Here is a 13,264-nt window from a genome sequence, read left to right on the forward strand (position 1 = left end):
CAGGAGAGAGGGAGAGAGAGATCTCCCCTCCATTCCTCCCCGCTCTCCCACGCAGCTCCCCGCTCCACGGCGGCACCCGAATTTTCAGGGACGAGCAGGGAGATACTCGTCTAAGGCACATTACTCGGACGAGTAGTGCCTTAGCGAGTATACTCGCTCATCCTTATTTCTGACCACAATCCTTTCCCATCCTTGGGCCTGCTTTCTGGTCACCACCCTTGACTCCGTAGGCAATTATTCCATCAGTGTTATTGCTGCAAATACATGGCTATTCCGTGAACCACAACCTGGGAATCTTCCTGCAGCAAAGTCCATACCTGCTTGAAGGGATTAAGTAGACTGTCACCTCTGAAGACCCACCTAAACTAATCAATAAATACGGAAGCTTAAAAGACGGTGATTCCAAACTTTCTTGCATGTTTATTTCCTTTAACCCTTTCCAATCCAATTTGTATCCTGGTTTTCCTAGGGGGATTACTCTTTATCTGCCGTTATACAATGGTGCTATATGCTGGCTAAAGCCAGTACTGCCTGAACGGACACGTTAGATAGGCTCCGACAGCAGAGAAGCTGGCAATATACAGTAAGCGGACCCCGATGGACGTCTTCCAACATCGGAGCTGTACAGCCTTAAATCATAATGTCTTCAGAGGTCAGACAGTGGATTGGAAAGGGTTAAATCTTTTTTGTCACTATTTTACTATTGGCGCTATTTCTTTACTATTTCTTTGACATTTATAGATCATCTTCTTTGCAGTTGCTTCTGTTGGCCGCCATCATAAAATCATCAGGATGAAGCTGGTGACGTGCCAGTATAAGATCATGTGAGTTATGGCAGTTAATCATTTGCAGATTGCAGGTGAGAAGTAAAGAAAGAGACGTGAAAAGATCCTTTCTATGGTCTTCAATTGACATGGAACTATAATCATTAGCTAATTAGTAAGGTAAGATTGATATATTCTATATAATGTATGCTAGAAAGTTAACACTATCAGTGCCATTGGATTAGTGGATGGTGCTTGTTTTATTATATTTTAAGGAATTCTCAAATTCCTCTAAGGGGTTATGTACACGGCCGGGAAAATCACACAAGTTCTATGTGTTTGTTTGATGCACAGAACTTACAGGCAGTATTAACCCATTGTATTCAATTAGTTAATTTACACAGGTGATTTTCCAGTCACACAGATAGTGTGAGACAGAAAAACTGAAGCAAGCCCTATTTTCATGCAATTCCCGCATGGTAATAGGACTTTCAATGTACAATCATGCAACATGTGGACAAGGTGTCCGTGTGCAGTGCAATGTGAGTTGCACCTGAGAATCTTGGGCGCAACTCACTATCATCCATGTAAATACAGGCTTAGTACAGCTGGGTGGTGATAACAAATGTTTTTTTTTTGTTTTGAGTATAAATCTGCCAAAAAAAAATGTAAACTTATACGGCAATTTTTTTTTCCTTAAGGAAAACTTTTTTTCACTTTTTTTTAAGCTCCTAAGCGGACTTGAACTTTGTTTATACAATATACTGCAATGCTTCAGTGTTGCAGTACAGTACATTGCATTTCAGTAAGCATTTTATTAAGATGTGCCACAGTCATGTCTTAATAGGTAAAAATACATGTCAGCCCTAGGAGCTTACACAAAGCCCCAAGCTGCTGCGGCACCCCACAATCTCATTGTGGTGGGCCGTTCGAGACATTTAAGTGACCATTGGGACATTTAAATGCTGCTGTCAGAATTTAGAGCAGCATTTAAAGTAGTTGTCCAGGTGTAAACTATTGATATCTTTTCCACAGAATAGGCCATCAGTAGTAAATCAGCAAGGGTCCGCTGCTCGGGATCCCTGCTAATCAGCTGCTCACCAGGCGAAAGGTGCTTGTGCACCAAGTTGACGTCTCTAAAAAACAAACAGCTCTGTTCTCACTGCAGTGGCCAGGCTTGGTATTGTATGCAAAGTCCCCATTGAAGTGAATAGGAACTTTGTATGTAATACCAAGTCTCACCACTGCAGTGTAAATAGAGCTGTCTGCTTCCTGCAGAAATCAGGAATAAAGCAAGAGTTGATCAGTGTGGGTCATGGGTGGTAGTAGACCACTGCCAATCAATAGGTCACAACTGGACAACCCCTTTTAAATGGTTAACAGCCATGATTGGAGTTCTCGGAGTGTGGCTGTTTTAGCCAGGTGTCAACCATCAAGGACAGCCAACACCCATTGTGTATGGAGCAGGCTTGACTTCCAAGCCCATACAACCCCCACCTATATCCATAGTACATACATGATGGATGTCACCAACTGTTTAATAAGCATGGTAAAGAATTAAGGATTATAAAGAGAATAATTTATGGAGTAACATGTGAGTGTAATAGATGGGTGGATACATTTTTGGAGTATGTCCATGTGGGTTGTAAATGCTGCGGATTTGGACTACCAGAAACTTTGGAGAAAATACTGTCCACTGGCCCTTATTACCAGAATGAACACCAAAGGGCAGTTTGCCCTTTATTGCTGAGCAGTAATTAGTCTGATATTGGTAATTACACCTACATCTCTCTAGATCCTCATATGTGTTAGATTCTCTGGAGTTGTTCAGTTATTAGGCATACTTCATTAAGAAATGTTCCACATTCAGCTTTCCTATAAACTAGTGACTAATGCATTCCAATAACTTTATATTTAGCGTGTTATTTCATTCACAATTGAAGAAGAATATTACCGATTCTTTAATATTCCATTCATGCATTTCACTTTCTTCATATTTCAGTGAGTACGTTTAGCCTCCATCATGTGGCTCCATCTACTGGCACTGCTAGTTTTCATTGTCCTGTTCCGGTGGTACAAGCACAGCCTGACGCTAGAAAATCTAGCAGATAAATGTGTTCTCATAACGGGGTGCGATTCAGGATTTGGAAATCAGCTGGCAAAGAAGCTGGATAAACGGGGAATGAGGGTGCTGGCCACCTGTTTGACTGAGCAGGGTGCAGAGAACCTGAAGAGGGAGAGCTCCAGCAGACTGCAGACTGTGATCCTTGACATTGCAGACAGTAATAGTGTCCAGTCAGCGGCTAAATGGGTCTCTGATGTTCTCGGTGAGAAAGGTGAGATTATCATCATGCTGATTCAGATAATATAAGATAGAGAAATGTCTTGTTCTTTGAAGAACTGCAAAGACCTACATTAAAATGTTTTAAATCAATGCAAGGGTATCTTTAACTCTTTAGAGTAACCCTCCAATTTTGATAAAATTCGGTCCCCTTGCTGTTGGGGTCCCCCAGGGCTCGGTCCTCGGCCCCCTTCTTTTCTCTATCTACACAGCCCCTATTGGACAAACCATCAGGAGTTTTGGCCTCCAATACCACCTCTATGCTGATGACACCCAGCTATACACCTCTTCCCGTGACATCTCTGCACCTTTCCTCCAAAACATCACGGACTGTCTGTTCACTGTCTTTAACACTATGTCCTCTCTCTACCTAAAACTAAACCTCTCTAAAACTGACTTATTGGTATTTCCACCCTCCACTAACCAACCTCGTCCTGACATCTCCATCTCAGTGTGTGGCGCTATCATAACTCCTAGACAACATGCCCGCTGCCTTGGGGTCATATTCGACTCTGATCTATCATTTACCCTCTACATCCAATCTCTGGCCCGAACATGTCAGCTGCACCTCAAGAACATCGCAAGAATCCGCTCTTTTCTCACTGTGGACACGCTAAAAACGCTTACTGTTGCCCTCATCCACTCCCGGCTCGATTATTGCAACTCGTTGCTGATCGGGCTCCCCTGCACCAGACTCTACCCTCTCCAATCCATCCTGAATGCAGCAGCATGCTGCGAATTGCTGCAATTCTCCGTGGTCAGCCTATCTGTCAGATAGGCTGACCGCGGAGATTCGTTTACCGGGACTACGTAACGCCCATGGACAGGGGGGCTTAGTAGTCTAACACCACCAATGCAACATAACGATTATCTACTCTTAAGATTGCTTCGGCCATGTTGTATGCCTAAAGATGGCACCCGGAACTGGCGAGTTAGAGGGATGGCAGAGAACAATTTAGATAATACACACTCTCTCTCTAATCCTAGGACAGATTTTTGTCCCAAAATTGGGGGAGTCACATTAGGAACACAGTCATTTTTTATTCTAATACATTATTGCATTTTGGTATAAATCTAATGTTAGGTGCACTGTTCAGACTCAATCTTCTGCTTCTGTGTCTGGCAAACAGGGGTGTCATCCCATTCTGTCTGTTTCCTGAGCTTGTGCTCGCTCTCTTTCAGCCCTCCTAGGGTTAATAGCTTCTGGTCTCCTGTTCAGCTGATGCTCCTTTTCTAAGCCCCGTCCTATATAGCTGCCCTGGGCCTTTCAGACCTTGCTGCAGTGTTGTTGAGAGTTTTGTTCCCATCAAATCCTGTCAAGCCACTGCTTCGGCAGTTACCTTTGCTACCTTGCGTTCTGCTTGTGCTCTGTGTTCTTCGTTCGTGTACTCTGTGGTCTGTTATTCCCGTTGTCCACTTCTCTGTTTATCCTTGTCCACTTGTTCTTCCTTTGTTTCTGCACTCCCTAGTGTTATTCTATCTTTGTCCTATAGGTGTTCTGGCCCAACAGGGTAAGTCAGCACCTTGAGGAAGACCGTGGAGTCATCCTTATCGGGATGAGTGCTCTGCTTGTAGGCAGGGTTCTCCCTCTCCTGGTTATCAGTTCAGGGCAAGATACCTTCCTTAGTTTCCATCCCTATACAGGGCTGTTCATCTGGTATCTTACCTCCCACGCTTGGGTTGGCTGTCAGCCGTGCTGAATCGGATCCTCACCTACCCGGTAGGTTGACACAGTGGTTCCACATCCATAGTCCTTACAACTGACCAGCACCTATTAGGCTTTGCTTAATGTACTTAGTTATGGCAGTCCTGTGTTAGACCCTACTGCTATGTAAACTATTAAAGGGATATCATAGGGAGACACTTCCTTTGTTTATGTCCTTGGATGCCACAGTTGCCACTAATTGTAGCGTCTAAGAGGTTAAGGCTAGGGCTACATAGCAACCTTGGCCATGATGAGTTTGCACCACCAGAGATGGTTATGGAACACTGCCACCTTGCACTGCCATTGTAGGTTTTCCACAGCTTGTGACTAGCACTGTGACTCCATTGAGTTCTATGGCAGTGCAAGGTGCAGTGTTACATAACAATCTTTGGTTGCACAATCCCTGTCTTAGCCAAAGTCAATGTGTTGCCTTTGCTTAAAGTTAGGCCTGACTCCCTTAGATGATGATGCAGGCACAGCTCCTGAGTCCACAACATGAACCAATGTACATGTACGGCACTGTGTTGAAGGTACAGCAAATGGAAAATGCAATCCAGTACTTCCTTAAAGGGGTTGTACCAGAAAACACTTATCACCTTATCATAGGATAGGTGATAAAAGTGTGATTGGTGGGAGTTTCACAACTAAGACCTCCACTGATCCAGAGAACGAAGGTCCCGTGTCCACTCTCCTCTCCATGCAAGCCAGAAAGTTCTTCCTGTACTCTGTTGAGTGTGGAGGACTGTTATGCACAAAGAGCTGATACTCATGGACTGGTGGGCAAAGCTGAAGCTCTTTCCTGCAGTCCTACGCCTGGTGCCATTTCATATTGAAAATAATTTATATTTCATTGTTCGCCTATTCAGCCAAATTTTAGGCAATCCTTAACTCCGTACACACAGGTTTTCTGTGATGTGTCTGAGAACCACGTGGCCAAAATAGAGCATGGTTCTTAAATAAAATTCATTTATCCCTAATGTGGTACCATGGGGTCTATTTGACCCCAGCCTTGTTTATTGCAGTCCAGCACTTTGAAACTAGTATCACATGACCATTAAAAAATTTATACCTGAATGTCAAAGGTACATAAAGTAACAAAAGCTGTCACCCCTAACAGCAATGTTTCATGGAATGCTTGAGAAATTAGGGGCAACCCCGAAACATCATTGCTGTCAGCGGATGTCTACACTGTCTTCTGCCTCTGAAGCCTTGGTCTGCATTTGGAATGAAAGCGATACATATGCAATGGGGTGACTGTTTTTGTTACTGTATGTACCTTTGACATTCAGGTATAAAACATTTTAAATGCAAAATACATGTTGTTTGCAGCTTTCTGAAAAACTGCATTGGACCGTGGAGGTTGGGGTCCATATTTCTGCAACATCTGTGCTGACAGTTTATATGAACTGTTACAAACAAATTGTCGCAGGCTCTTTTACAATGAGCTTTTCATGTGGAGAGAAAAGGTTCTACTACCGTATATCAATTTTGTTCTGCAATGGGGCCACGGTTGCCGACTTCCTTCACCTCCTCCATCCAGTGGTCTCAGCTCCCATCCTCCTGTTCCTTTTACTTGAATACTCATGCCCCAGACCATCTATCACTACTACCTATAGGGTGCGCATGTGCATACAGCACACCTCTTAAAGGGCCAGCACACACAGCTAACTTTCCCTTTTATGGCCAATTCTGAAAAGACTAGGTCCATGTAAGGTTACCCTCTCCACTGGAGGATGCCTGAGCAAATAGTCTCCCAATTATGCAAAGTTGTTGTAGTATTCCGACAGTTATCCTGATTTTGATTCATACCTGTTCCATTTAGCTTTCCTGTCTTCTCCACTCTTGACCTTATTTAATGACCATGCTTATTCTGCCTACTGCCTGCATTGACCCTTGGATTATTTTTCCGTTACTCAAGAATTCTCTGCCTGTTCTGATTTTGGCTCCGTTCTACAACTACATCTCTGCCTACTCCACCAGTACTTTGTTACAGTAACCCTGACCAGTTTGCATCCACTGCCTCATAACAGAGTTTACTTCTGGGGTAACGGTCTGGGGCTCCCTATAGCAAAGACCAGTTCCCAATTGGTGGGGTTCAAGGTAGAAAACCTGAGGACCCTAGGTTTTGTGCTCCCATCTAGCCCTAAGCTAACCAGTTTTACAGCACCACAGGTTCACATCCGTTGTCTTGACAAATTGTAATTTGTGATTCAACTCAATGGAACCTTGATAGTAGAAATGACCAATTGTTTTTAGGTTTTGCTCATTTGTAGACTGTCAATAATGCCAAAGTACACAAGTTCATTTTAATCATTAAACTGGTTGTCTCATGAAGACACTCTCTATCTATATGTCTCCATTAGAGTATATGGATGCCATAGAGGGGTGTCCATAAATCATGACCTCTCTCTTGAGCTGCTCTCACAAACTCAATTTGTCCACATATTATAGCATGACAATTCATCTGAATGGCCGCCATGCAATATTACATTTCCTGTCTGGTTGGCTACACCTTTTCCGAGCAAAATCAGCTTGTTACCAAGGAGTTATAAGTCGCTCTAATATGGGTTGAGACAAACCCTTTATGGTCAAAGTGTGACTGATTGAAAAAGAAATGGAAACTAAGCATGAATTTGTAATCAGCTTTTCAATCAGTCATATAAAAACATAAAATACTGCAGTGAGTGTGAACCAAACCTAAGGGCCCTTTTTAGACAAGCCAATTATTATTTGACTGAGCGAGTGACGTCACCATTAGTTCGTCCGCTCTTGCGCGGCCTGTTTAGTCAGGCAGTTACATCATTGGCTCGTTCAGTTTTCACATTTGCTGTATAAGTGAATGAGAGGGAATGAATGAGCCAATGAACGAATAATAAGTGGACGAGCCAATGATGATTTTGATGCCTGCAGAAAGTGAACGACGAACAATTATCTTTCACTTTCACTCATTTGAACGATTTTTTTTAACCGATAATCATTTAGTCTAAAACCCCTTTAGTGATTCCAAAGTATATGCATGAAAAAGTATAACAGGTCTATGTACCCCAAATATTTTAGATGACTGTTACTTCTCCATACTCGTCTTTTCCTTATTAAATTCCCCCCCATGTTTTATCTTAGGGCTTTGGGGCCTAGTGAACAATGCTGGAACTGGAATGCCTGGAGCACCTAATGAATGGTTGTCAAGAGAGGATTTTGCTAGAGTTTTGAATGTGAATCTGCTTGGCCCCATCGATGTGACACTCAAACTTTTACCGTTAATACGGAAATCTAAAGGGCGCATTGTTAATGTGTCAAGTATCGTAGGAAGAGTGACGATCTGCGGGGGAGGATACTGTGTTTCTAAATTTGGGGTGGAGGCATTTTCGGACAGCCTGAGGTAAGTAATCAAAATTCTTGAAATTCACGTTGACCAAAAAGAAATACAGAATTGTAATAAAACCTAAAAGAAATGCTTGTTAAAAAATGTCCACTTTCCTTACTTCAGCCATAGCAGCCGTCCAACGGGACTTAGAGAGACGTTGAAAGTGGATTTCTGCTTCTCACATGTTACTCTTCAGCTTTGCAATTGGGTTTTACGCTCTACCTCTTACAGGGGCCATAACACAAAATTGACTTTCATGGTCTAGGGCTCCAGGGGCCGTGTGCCATACCATCATGTAGCTTATCCATGCCTTCCTTTTCTAGGACTCTATTGCTATTTCAATATAGGACACCAGTTTTGAGATACAGCGCTTGATGACTATTTTTGATTGCATCCTGTATAAGGATATATTAAGAACTTTTTGAGATATGATTAATCAGACAGTTGCAGCTATCCGTACCCTAAAAATCCAATCTGGAGACCCTTTTAAGTGAGAGGAGGCCGTGTACCTAAATAGTAAGTACATAATTCACATACAGATGAAATCGCTCACAGTGTAATGTATTCCTACAGGCGCGAACTGAAACCCTTCGGAGTACAAGTCTCCATTATAGAGCCTGGCTACTTTAAGACGGGGCTGAATAATATGCAAGTTATGAAGGAAGCCTTAAGTAAAATATGGCGGAACGTTCATCCAGAAATCCATTCTAGCTATGGAGAAACATATTTTCAAGACTGTAAGTGGCAGCATCCTATATTATGTTAATGACTGACAATTGGACATTTTTAGAATAAATTAAAACTCCTACAAAATGGATTTGTGGCAGATTTTCTATCTGGATTTGCTTGCAGAAAATCTGCAGCATATTGCAGTAGCAGCGAATTCGATGAGGCTTTATCCATTATTTCCTAACTGGAGGGGGTCTGATAGTTAATTACATGGTTAAAGTTAATTTCCACCTGTATCGAGAACTGGTTTTGTAAAATCTAGCTTTTGTGTAATATATCTTCATAAACCCTTTCCAATCCACTGTCTGACGTCTGAAGACATTTTGATTGAAGGCTGTACAGCTTCTGATGTCAGAAGACGTCCGGCAGGGTATTCTTACTGTATTTTACTGGCCGCTCTGTTGTCGGGGAACTCTCCGGATGTCACATACCACAGTTCTGGCTCTAGCCAGCAGATGGTGCTATTGTAAAATGCCAGAAAGAGAAAGCCCCCTAGGAAACCCTGAATCCAAAATTGGATTGCAAAGGGTTATAGGGGGTAGTCCCATCCAGATGATCGCTTCATAAAAAAAGTTGTTTTGGAATGGGGCTTTCCAGCTCCTAGCTACTCAGCTACTTTTGCTGGGATCCTTACAGTGGCTCATTTCCCCCGCAGCATAAATTTAGTATTACGTGATGCATATATATGGATAACTATAAAATACAAAGTTAAGTTGATTCTGGCAAAATAGGTGCCTTTCGTCAGGCAGATGACTGTGGATCCGCCTTGCCAGACACCAGTTTGACTTTAGGCAATCTGAGGGAGTAGCACCTAGGAGAGCCCGTTTTTTTATCCTTGACCCCTCTAAGTGGGATAAAGCTTTTGCTACAGGATCCACTAGGCCATTAGTTGTCCAGTTAGTCTCGGTAATGTGCCTGCTGATGCTGCATTGGGCTGAGGCGCAGTACCGGATGGTGTGAATAGGTGCGTATCCAAAAGACTAGCTATGGTCAGGGCTGGCGGCACAGATGCAGGAACAAGGTCCAGACAGAAGGTCAGGCTAGGCAGCAGGCAATAATGAAGTCCAAAATACAGAGCCAAGGTCAGAGAAAACATGTCAGAATTGTCAGGAGTCAAGCAGGAATCAGAATTAGAATACACAACTAACTTGAACTTTGTCACAATGGCTAATGAGACCCTTTGCTTAGGCAACCACCCTAGGGTGTGGATGCGTAGAAGAGGAGATGCAAGGACAGGATAAGAGGGACACAGGTTTAAGGAGCACACACTGGTCCTATAACAAAAAAGCACATGAGGGCGCAATAGCCTTGGGTAAAGAGGAGATAGGCAGCAGTGGACACAGCATGTTGAGCAGCGCAACAGTGCCCAGTGACAGGTGAGCTCTAGGAACCCCCTACACGAATAAAACAGTGATGTAATGCACATTTTAAAAGTTATTTATTTAGACTTCCTGGGCAAAGCACACCTTAAAAATGAAGGTATCTACATTCCCCGTGCCTTGTGAAAATTACTACCGAGCAGTCAGAGGGGCAGGCCAGACTGTCTCTTGTGGGCAGGCTGGACCAACCCTATAGGCCTGCATACCTCACCTAATGCCACCCAACTCTGCTACTGCGCTGCGAGACTTCCTCCATGTTATTAAAGTAGCATTCAAACTCTCATGCATGCGCCGGGAGCTCTGGGACTGGTGCATGCGCAGTTGAGTATACTGAATCTGCCCACAAAAGAAGCAGATCAACTGCGCATGCACCATTCTCAGAGCTTCCAGCACATGCATGAGAGTTTGATAATTGTGTCGATGATGTCTTATGTCACACTATAGAGCAGTGATGGCAAACCTTTTAGAGACAGAGTGCCCAAACTGCAACCCAAAACCCACTTATTTTTAGCAAAGTGCCAACATGTCAGGGGTCAGGGCCTATGACGGCATATGATTTTTACCTCCGTCATTCTTAAAAGGACAAGGTTATTTCAAAATAGACTGGGTTCAGATTTTTACTGCTTTTGGATGCGAAAATGCTGTGGAATTTGCCACGAAAAGTTCCGCTGAGGACATTCTACAGCATTCCCTACTCCTGTAAACATACCCCTGCAGTGATAGTGACCCCCCCCCCCAGAGAGGCCCCAGTGGTAATAGTGACCCCCAGTGCAACCCCAGCGGTAATAGTGACCCCCAGAGCGGCCCCAGCGGTAATAGTGACCCCCAGAGCGGCCCCAGCGGTCATAGTGACTCCAACAGTGGCCCCCAGTAGTAATACTGACATCCCACAGCGGCCCCAGTGGTAATAGTGACTGCTGCTGATCCTGGGTGCACACTGTGATGTCAGTGTGCTGCCGCATGCTTCCTCCCCTCTGCTCTCGCAGAATCTAACAGGAGACGTCAGGGGAGGGGGGAGGAGGATCCCGGCTGCACACTGATGTCACAGTGTGCACCGCTAGCAGTGCTGCTGAATGATTGCCGGCAGGAGAGTGGCTGCGTTATGGGGAGATGCACAGCCCTGTAGAGATGGTCCGGCCTGCCCATCGGATTACTCGACGATAGTTTACATACAGGAAATGTAAATACCTTCATTTTTAATATATGCTTTGCCCAGAAAGTCTAAGTAACTTTAGAAATGTGCATCATTGTTTTATCGGTGTAGGGGGTTTAATAGCACAAAAGTGATGACTAGTTTTCATTAACATGTATACCTAAAAATGCAGTCAATGAATTTATCTTTTCTTGTCTTTTTTGTTACAGATGTGTTGGATTTAGAGAGAACATTTAATTTCTTTAGCAACAAAGACCTAACCGCCGTCACAGACTGCATGGAGCATGCACTCACTGCCATGTACCCCAAAACACGCTACGCTGCAGGGTGGGATGCCAAGCTTTTCTTTATTCCACTTTCTTATGTTCCAACCGCGCTGGCTGACTATCTGCTTACCTGGAGCGCCCCGACTCCAGCTTATCGAATATAATACAGCAGATGCAAATTACATCTTGGTGCATTTAGTTTTTATGGTAAAGTTAACAATGTTGGATGTTGTTCATTATATACATGGGCAGATGTAGAAGCACAGTGCCAATTTCGATTGGATGATGTCAGTTCCTGCTACAGCCTGAGGCTCCGACTCATTGCATTAGGCTATTTTCTGAATGGCAAATTAGGGTCTGCAGGACAAGAATTCTTTAATTCCTATCAACATTTCTGACATTTATGTTAACACTCCCACATCTGTGGAAACCATATAAAAGGCTGCATTTACACGGGCGAGCGCGATATCGGTTCAAGGAACTTGGACTGATATCGCACTTGCGATTTTCTATGTGAGTGGGATGCGATTTCTGAGAAAATCTCGTAGCTTCGATGAAGATGTGTGTGAAAATTGCAAGGAAAATGTTTGAAATTGCATCGCATGAAACTCGCATGTACGATGCAAAATTGCAATGCAATTTTTAGCTCATCCATAGGAAATAATGGATGTGCTTTCTGCAAAATAGGAAAATAGAAGATGCTGCGATTTTTCAATCTTGCAGCACGGATGTGCGAGAATTAAAAAAAAACAAAAACACACATGTAAATAGACTGACTGAGAACAGTTGGGGTCTATTTCTGTGTGGGTTTTGTGCATCTCACAACGTAAATACACCCTAATGATAGTAAATTAGGAAATTGCTAATCATTAGTATGTGGCAGCACGCACTTTGTGTGAGCTTTTAGGGTGCTTTCTTACACAGCTTTTTATTTTTTTAAACCTGAAGTATTTGTGGCAGTTTGGATCCAGCAGGAAGGAGAAACATAAGTCCTTCTTCTACCCCGTTTGCCTGAAAATAAGACATACCTTGAAAATAAGACATAGCATGATTTTCCAGAATTTTTGAGGATACAAAATGACTTTTCAGGCTTTTTAAGGATGCTTGAAATATAAGCCCTACTCCAAAATTAAGCCCTGCTAACAGTTAATTAATAGAGATGAGCGAGCGTACTCGGAAAAGCACTACTCGCTCGAGTAATTTGCTTTATCCGAGTATCGCTGTGCTCGTCCCTGAAGATTCGGGTGCCGCTGCGGCTGACAGGTGAGTCGCAGTGGGGAGCGGGGGGGAGCGGTCGGGAGAGAGGGAGAGAAAGATCTCCCCTCCGTTCCTCCCCGCTCTCCCCTGCAGCTCCCCGCTCCGTGCCAGCACCCGAATCTTCAGGGACGAGCACAGCGATACTCGGATAAAGCAAATTACTCGAGCGAGTAGTGCTTTTCCGAGTACGCTCGCTCATCTCTATTAATTAAAAAAGTCAATTTAAATAGTGTCCAGGCAGCTATACATGTAAAAAAGTTAAGCCTTTTTGAACAAAAATTAATATAAGAAACTGTCTTATTTTCG

At 43.5% G+C, this 13,264-nt stretch overlaps 1 protein-coding gene across 1 annotated transcript; it reads left to right on the forward strand.

The window, feature by feature from the left end:
- Positions 1-808: 808 nt before the first annotated feature.
- On the forward strand, positions 809-11,865 carry LOC136586428 (retinol dehydrogenase 16-like). Its single transcript, XM_066584505.1, has 5 exons — positions 809-944; positions 2,767-3,100; positions 7,931-8,189; positions 8,748-8,911; positions 11,645-11,865. The coding sequence occupies exons 2-5, from the start codon at positions 2,788-2,790 to the stop codon at positions 11,863-11,865; spliced, it is 957 nt and encodes a 318-aa protein (XP_066440602.1). The 5' UTR covers positions 809-944; positions 2,767-2,787.
- Positions 11,866-13,264: the final 1,399 nt, after the last annotated feature.

This window comes from Eleutherodactylus coqui, chromosome 1 (genome assembly GCF_035609145.1).
Source record: "Eleutherodactylus coqui strain aEleCoq1 chromosome 1, aEleCoq1.hap1, whole genome shotgun sequence".
NCBI classification, from domain to species: domain Eukaryota; kingdom Metazoa; phylum Chordata; class Amphibia; order Anura; family Eleutherodactylidae; genus Eleutherodactylus; species Eleutherodactylus coqui.